This window comes from Primulina huaijiensis, chromosome 13, assembly GCF_012295235.1.
Source record: "Primulina huaijiensis isolate GDHJ02 chromosome 13, ASM1229523v2, whole genome shotgun sequence".
Classification (NCBI taxonomy): domain Eukaryota; kingdom Viridiplantae; phylum Streptophyta; class Magnoliopsida; order Lamiales; family Gesneriaceae; genus Primulina; species Primulina huaijiensis.
Window position 1 is genome coordinate 16411325 of NC_133318.1, and position 7557 is coordinate 16418881.

General features: G+C 36.7%; 1 protein-coding gene across 1 annotated transcript; it reads left to right on the forward strand.

Moving 5' to 3' along the window:
• Positions 1-2211: 2211 nt before the first annotated feature.
• On the forward strand, positions 2212-7046 carry LOC140990812 (zinc finger protein VAR3, chloroplastic-like). Its single transcript, XM_073460628.1, has 5 exons — positions 2212-2715; positions 4128-4245; positions 4782-5053; positions 5368-5466; positions 5566-7046. The coding sequence occupies exons 1-5, from the start codon at positions 2282-2284 to the stop codon at positions 6824-6826; spliced, it is 2184 nt and encodes a 727-aa protein (XP_073316729.1). The 5' UTR covers positions 2212-2281; the 3' UTR covers positions 6827-7046.
• The last annotated feature ends 511 nt before the right edge of the window (positions 7047-7557 follow it).

A 7557-nucleotide genomic window follows, 5' to 3' on the forward strand; every position in this document is an offset into this window, starting at 1 on the left:
AAAAAAAAAAAAAAAAAAAAAAACTATGCAATATCAATATATTTGTCCGACAAAAGTCAATATATTTTTAATTTACATTAAATGAATATTCTTCCACAATTTTGACAAATCATGAAACTTAAATAACATTCTTAAAAAATATTGATAAATATTAAGATATTATATCAGCATTTTTCCCTAATGTTTAAGATACACCTTTGTCACGAATGTTAACAAATCTAATATCATGGGTTTCGGTGACGGTAACATTGACAGATAATAAATTAAGCATATCTAAAGAGAAGAGAATGCAAGAATAACTTGCCATTAAGAGAAAACCAAAATCAAAGAATGTTCACAAATCACACTCAGCCACCAAATCATCACACCATTAAAAGTAAACCAATCCAAAAGGAGACAAGATAAACACTTGTATTCTGCAGATACACCTTAACTTTGAAGAAAATACACATTTCAGAAAAGAACAGAATAAATAACATACATAATTCAGTCCCAGCTAAAGTAACAACAAAAATTAGTATACAAAAATACGATCAATGAACCACATAATTAGGACATTGATGGCAGAACAAGACAACTGCAAGACACAGGTTTTATGTACAATACAAGGATTCAACATGCAGAGTTTGATGGCCCAAAATATTCCTCTGAGTAACTAACAGCATGAAACCATTTTCATTTATCCTATTGGTATTTAATGGCCTCGAAAGGCTCACTTTTAGTCATGCATCTTTAGAAAACTTCCTAGAAACTTCAAACCATCAAGTTTTTACAGAAAATGAGTTCTCAAGCACGAAAGTGCTTCCGGCAAACTACTCCAAGATCTTTTACAACAAAAACTTCTATTTTGACTGATTTTCTATTGCAAAACACAAAAAATAGTAAGAATATCGAGAAATGACCAAAAGATAAAATCATGTTGTGTCTGACTAAAAATTGAAAAACTTCAGAAGCCTTGACAATAATGACAGAGACTCAAAAGAAATTTTTTATTGGCATACCAACCATGACTTTTAGCTACATATGCACACAATAACCTAGGAATAAAAAAGTTAATATGATCCGTAAGTTGGTCGCAAGTTTATAAATCTATTGAAAAATAACAGAATACCAACAAGTGAAAAATTGAATATACTTTACCACAGACGAGCCAAAAGATTTCTAAGATGGATTAGAACTTGCACTCGAAGAGGCAATCCTAAACTTCATTTATAAGCTAATGTGTGAGGATATAAAATCGGCTTTTGATATACAAAAGAGAGAGAAACAAGACTGACATTCCAGTTCAAAATTCAACCTTTATGAAAACAACTAAACAAACATTGTTGTCCATAAAGTTAAACAGAAAGAGTATCAAGTTTAATCAACCACAGTTCACATCTAGATCACTACTAACGCAAATCACATCTGGTAGCAGTTCTCCTACATTGACATGAAATGAGAAATAAAATAGTACCATGAAAATTCTTCTACGGAAATTAAGTCGAGTGGCTCATTTTTTATTCGCATATAAAACTACAAAAATAAAAAAGCTCGAATTCGATGTTATTGTGATTATCACAAATCAATATATGATTATGAAGACTGTTATAGATATTATGAGTGCTTATTTTTTAATATTTCTGATCAATAACGAGGCTGATGATTATAACGAAATCAAGAGAATCAATAATAAAAATTTCTTAAAAATTATAGTGGAATCCAATCAATCCCAATCAATTCCAAAAGCCCAATTACCATCCCCAGAATCTCTTTCACTCACCCAAAAGAATCCATACTCCAAAGAACAACAGAAAAAGAAGAAACTCAAGATTCGGGGGGAAACGAAAAAAGAGTGGGACAAATTAAACGCAGTAAAAGCTTACCAATGGCAAGAGGAGGGAAAGGCATATAGCAGAGGTAAGAGGGAGAAGCTGGAAGAAGAAGAGGACCACGGACGACGCGCAGAACAAACCTTTCTTGTTGGAAGTGGCTCGCTGTAATGGGGGGAAAGACAAAGCCGAGGCAAAGTAAAAGCAGGAGGATGGAAGTCAAAGAGAGCAGAACAAACAAAACAAAAACAGAACAAGGAAGCGATACAAGCGAAGATGAAGCAACTATAAAAATCAGACAAACAAGACAAGAAAAGAACAAGGACAAACCCAAGAATTGANTATATATAATTTTGATATAACAGCGTCCTGTGTGACATCTATGTGAAATATATATTTAGCAGTCTAAAACCCTTCGATAAATTTTGACACACACACTTATCAACAGATTGAAGCCACTCACCACCGGAATGGGCGGCGCCACCAGATTCATCACCCTCCTTGCCGCCCCATTCCCACCTCTCCGACCATCCCTTCTCCTCCTCCGCCACCGCCTCTCTACTCTCACTACCTCTACCCTCCGCCCTTCCACTTTCTCCTCCTCTTACAAGACCAAATCCCGCACTTCTGACCTAGTCAGTTCATTCCACTCTCAACCCAACAATAGCGCTTACAATCTCAACTTATCGGACAGCTCCCCGCAACATCACAACCACCCCTGGCCTGAATGGACGCATTTTCTCAATTTTTTGTCAGATAGACAGGGTTGCTCGGCTCCTAGCCCTGTGGACTTGAAAATACCTCCTGAGGACGCGTTTGTTGTGTACGAGGAATTGCCTGACGATTTCGTACTTGCTGCTTCTAATTGCTTGGCTTTTGCTCGGGGCAGACCGAACCTTCTTGGGTTTGTTCTCTTTTCCTGTTTTGTTTTCGTAACAACCGGCGAAATGTAAAATGGTTCATTTGGTCGTGTTTCCCAGAAAGTGAACTTCGAAATGGTTTCACAATTATGTTTTGGAGACCTGCGTTTTGTTTTCTGAGATTTTATTTCGATAAAGTATTGTTGGACCGTGATGGTTTCACATTTAATTGTTTTAACCCATTACCTGGCTACCACTATCTACCATTCCTAATTAAAAACCTTAGTAGGAACCATTGAAGTGTTCACGGTAGACTGTTGGGTTACAAGATAGTGTAAGTGATGTACTCGGATAAAAATTGTTGAGAAGGATGGTGAAGGTGTTCCGCTTTTAAGTTAAATACAATTGCAGAAATGTGTATGGATGGGGTAAATGCAATGGTTGTAGTGTTATATGTGCTAAATAAATGCATCAAATGCAATGGACGAACTAGGCACTCTCACTAATACGCTGACAACGGTAGATACGGAGTAAAACTTTGTGGTCATTTGATAGCATATATTGTTCATTTTATATTAATTGTTAACCGAATACCCACAAACCATCCATGCAAATCAGAGTGACTGCACAGCCAAAAAATCTGTATAAAAGTTTCCTATTGGTTGATTTAGTCCCATATATTGTTAGAGTAACCCCAGAAAAACAACTAAAATCCGGGTCACTATGAATGCACAATATTTCATCAGAAACATGTTGGATATGTATTAACCATCTTCAAACACCAATTTCCGAGTTAGAGTATTTCTTGCATTTGATTTGATAGAAAAATATGAGGAAACAGCTTACAATAAGAAACTCTTACCTCATATTTGCTACAAACTATAAGAGATGGACACAAGCAACCTACAAGATCCCTTTACATGATTAATTTTTTCCACGAGTTGGGGATGGATGTTTGCCAGCGAAACAACACGGTTTTTAATTTGGTAAAGGTAGAAACTGCTTGTCCATTATCGTGTTTAATCAAGTAAAAATGCGTCGTTTTAATTACAAACCATTTTATGCTTCACTTTTTGAAAGGCACAAGCAAATGGACTCTTCATGTATCTATTGTCATATGGATGACTTTTTCTATGTGCCTTTGTGATGGATGTGTTGGGATAAGACCATTGTTGAAGATTTATTAGTATCAAGGAACAATCTGAATATGTCAAAGAACTCAAGAAATGTTATTCTTTTGGCTGTTAATATTGATATATCACCATCTTAATTGATTATGGACTTTTGGTCGGTGTAAATACTTTTGCAACAAAGGTATTTCGGAATTCATAGCTTTGATCAACTTCACGCCATCTACAATGTGCGGAAGTGATTAACCTTTGGTTATAGAATGAGAGTAGCTCCTTCCAAATCACATTTCCTTCATGACTTAATATATATTTGACATTGAAATCAGATTGCTTTCAAGAAGGAACATTGAAGCAGTTGTTTCAAATGGAACTCCCTTTTTATTTAAAAGTGCGCTCGACTGTGCAAGGAGGATGAGGGCATTTCTAGGAACTGATCAAGGCAATGTAAGTGGATTGGTACTATCTTTTTCCTATGTTAAATTCAAACATGTAGATTATTAAGTTAATTGCAAATGACAATTCTCCTTAGTGATAGTTCTGTATGCAATCTTCATAATGAATATTGTTGGTGGATTAGTCATGTGTGTGTGTCATTGAGGTCTTATATGAGATAATAACTGCTGCTTTAGTTGAAGCAACAATTTTATTCTCATAATGAACTTCTTTAAAATCAATTCCATTTTTCTGTGCAAAATTAATATGCCAAGAAGTGGAAGTAGTTAATGTATGTACAATTTATCATGTATTTCTGAGTGTAGTGGATATTAATTATATTTGCACCAGAAACTGATTGCACTCAGCATGTTCTTTGCCTGAAGCAATTCAATCCACCATTAAGTACTATTTGATCATTTCTCTTCACGTGCGCTTTTATGCATATGAACTCTTCAATTCATTGGAATTTTTAATTTGAACACTGTGCTTAATATTTTTGTCCTTTGAACTCTTTTTACTTTCGATGAACGAACTGCTGATTTCAGGCGTCAGAATATGATAACGCAACCACAATTGATTTAATGAAGTATATAATCAGTTATGCAAGCAATCCCACTGTTTCTTCTGGGAAGAATGGTTTGTATAGTAGGGAACTTGTTGATTCATCCATCCGGAATCTGTTGCATGAGCTGGGTGCTATAAGCGGGACAGGTCATGCTCCTGCTCAAGAGCAACAGTTGTCAGGCAGATACGGACAAACACCAAGGCCACTTGGACGAAATATTGAAATGAAGAGAGGTGACTGGGTGTGCTCAAAGTAAGTGTATCTGCTCTTGTGTTTACTCAGGGACGCAAATGAACTGAATTGAGCCATATAGCATTCATATTATCTTATTCGAGCTCGAGCTAGAAAATGTTTAGCCGACTCAAATCTCACAAAATGAATAATTTAGAATCATGTTAAAGTCTATATCCAGATGTGGTTCATTTGTGTGAACTAAATTACCAAGTCTGTAATAAGTAAAGGAATCAAGCGCCACTCGTTACTTTTTGCTCGGTCTTCAAGCGTACCAAACAGATAATGCTGCATTAACAATATATTGCCTCTTTTCAACTTGCCTATTTTGACAGATGCAATTTCATGAACTTCGCAAGAAACATGAAATGTCTTGAATGTGAAGAACCCAGACCAAAGAAACAGCTAACTGGAGGGGAGTGGGATTGCCCTCAGTAAGAATTGTTTTATTTCACAGATATGTTGAAGCTATTAGCTATGAACAACCTCAAACCTTGTTATTTGAAAATGACAATCAAGATTCTTTATCGCAGATGCAATTTCTTTAATTATGGAAGGAATTTGGTTTGCTTGAGATGTGACTGCAGAAGACCCGGTGCCCCTTTACTCAATGCCATCAACTCTGGATCAGGCTCGGGTTATAATGGGGATTATCAATTCAAAGCCAATATAGATAGTAGAATGGTTGAGAATGGAGGGGAGCTGAATCAATTTTCGGAAATTACCCCTCGAGATTCAGATGTTGAGGATTTGAAAATCCTACCGATCAGAAACCAGGTAACTGTTTCATCAGTGTCCAGGAATCAAGGTACGGTCAGCAGTGAGGCCCAGCGTTTCTCTGGGAATTTTCAGTCTCCAAAAGATTCAGGTGGCGAAAGTAAAGTGAACGAGCAATTTGAAAAGTCAGAAAACTGGTTTAAGAAAGTGGTAGATCTGTATGATGACAAGGACTTGCCTAGTACAATTTCCGATGAGGACTTTACTGCAATTATGCCAACACGCAAAGGAGAAAACCGATTTGTTGTCACCCAGAAAAAGGATCGTTCTTTAACTTCACCCAACTACAAAAGACAGGTAGCTTTGGATCAAGCAAAGGATTCAAACTTTGTTCCTTTTGTTCCATTCCCTCCTGGCTACTTTGCTAGAAAGGAAACAGAGCAACCTGATGACCTAGATTCATCGGGAAAAATTACAAGCAACAACTCTTCCCAAAAAGTACCGTTAGAAACAGAAAATTTTGACAGCTCTAGACTTATTGCGGTGCCAACAAAAGATGACAAAACAGCGAGGTCGAATTCTGTTTTTGCTAATAAGTTCATGGTTGATATAAGTACCGAGCCCAGGAGGGATAACCCACCAACAAGCACAAAATCTTCACAATTGTCAGATAATATTGTAACACCTCCCGATTCGAGCCCTGATCAAAGCTCCCACTCTATCAATAATAATCCGGGGAAACCGAAAATGTCTGAATGTGAGAATGTTCGAAGTAGCTGGACAGGAAAGAGCTTGGAGGGGTCGGCTGTGAAGGAACCGGATCCTCTAGACATGTCGGAAGAGGCGAAAGCTGAAAGGTGGTTCAAACGTGCTGCGCAAATAAAGGATATTTCTGAACTTAGTCAGATCCCAGATGAAGATTTCCCCTCGATAATGCCAATGCGGAAAGGTGTGAACAGGTTTGTTGTGAGCAAGAGGAAAACGCCCCTCGAGAGGAGGCTGACATCCCAGCAATATAGGAGAAGTCTACCTATTGTGAGTACTGATCACGTGAGAAATGAAACTGATAATAGTTAAAAAAAAATCGAACTTGTTTAAGAAAATTTGATCTCTATAGTTTGTTTACACATATATAAAATTGTGTTGTCTCACTTTCAAGTAAAAGAATCAAGGAAAATTGTACTGCTTTGAAATAGATCTAGTGGCATGTTATCTTTCGGTCGGGTTTATGTCTTCTATTGAATGTATCCATTTCTGTGATGAAAAGGGTGTTAAAAACAGCAAAAATTCGGTTTTAGAGCCTTGAAATTTTGTTTATCTAACTCATAAGCTTGGAATTTTGTTTATCTGACTCATAAACTTGGAATTTGTTGAGATAAAACCAAATCACAAAATTTTTTGCGAGTCTCGTATTCGATTTGATACGTGAAAAATAATTATTGTTCACTAAAGAAAAAATGAATAATGTCGATTTTCGTGTTACTATCAAAACAAAATTAACATTTCCAAGGAATGAATCTAGCAGAGGTGGAGGGGAATACAAAATAAAGTTGAATAGGAGGTTCAGGCCAAATTGTGTGAGACCAACGAGCCTCTTCACCTTGGGCTTCTTATTTTTATCTGGTTCACCCCATATGTCGGGGTGGTAAATAAGAAGGGAGTTGGTTTGTGTTTTACTCCTATAGAAGCATATACCCAACCATATGATCATATTGGGCTACTANCAGTATAGATGGACCAGTTTCGGGCCGGTTTGAACTAGTTTTTAGCTTTCATTGATGGCCAGAATGAGGAACGCTATAAAAATT

What these genes read in the sequence shown, in the direction of transcription:
- LOC140990812 (XM_073460628.1), top strand. Translation starts at nt 2,282, where the DNA reads ATGGGCGGCGCCACCAGATTCATCACCCTCCTTGCCGCCCCATTCCCA. An exon ending in GGCAGACCGAACCTTCTTGG is followed by an intron (nt 2,716 to 4,127) that starts GTTTGTTCTCTT and finishes CATTGAAATCAG; the next exon opens with ATTGCTTTCAAGAAGGAACA. An exon ending in GGGGAGTGGGATTGCCCTCA is followed by an intron (nt 5,467 to 5,565) that starts GTAAGAATTGTT and finishes TCTTTATCGCAG; the next exon opens with ATGCAATTTCTTTAATTATG.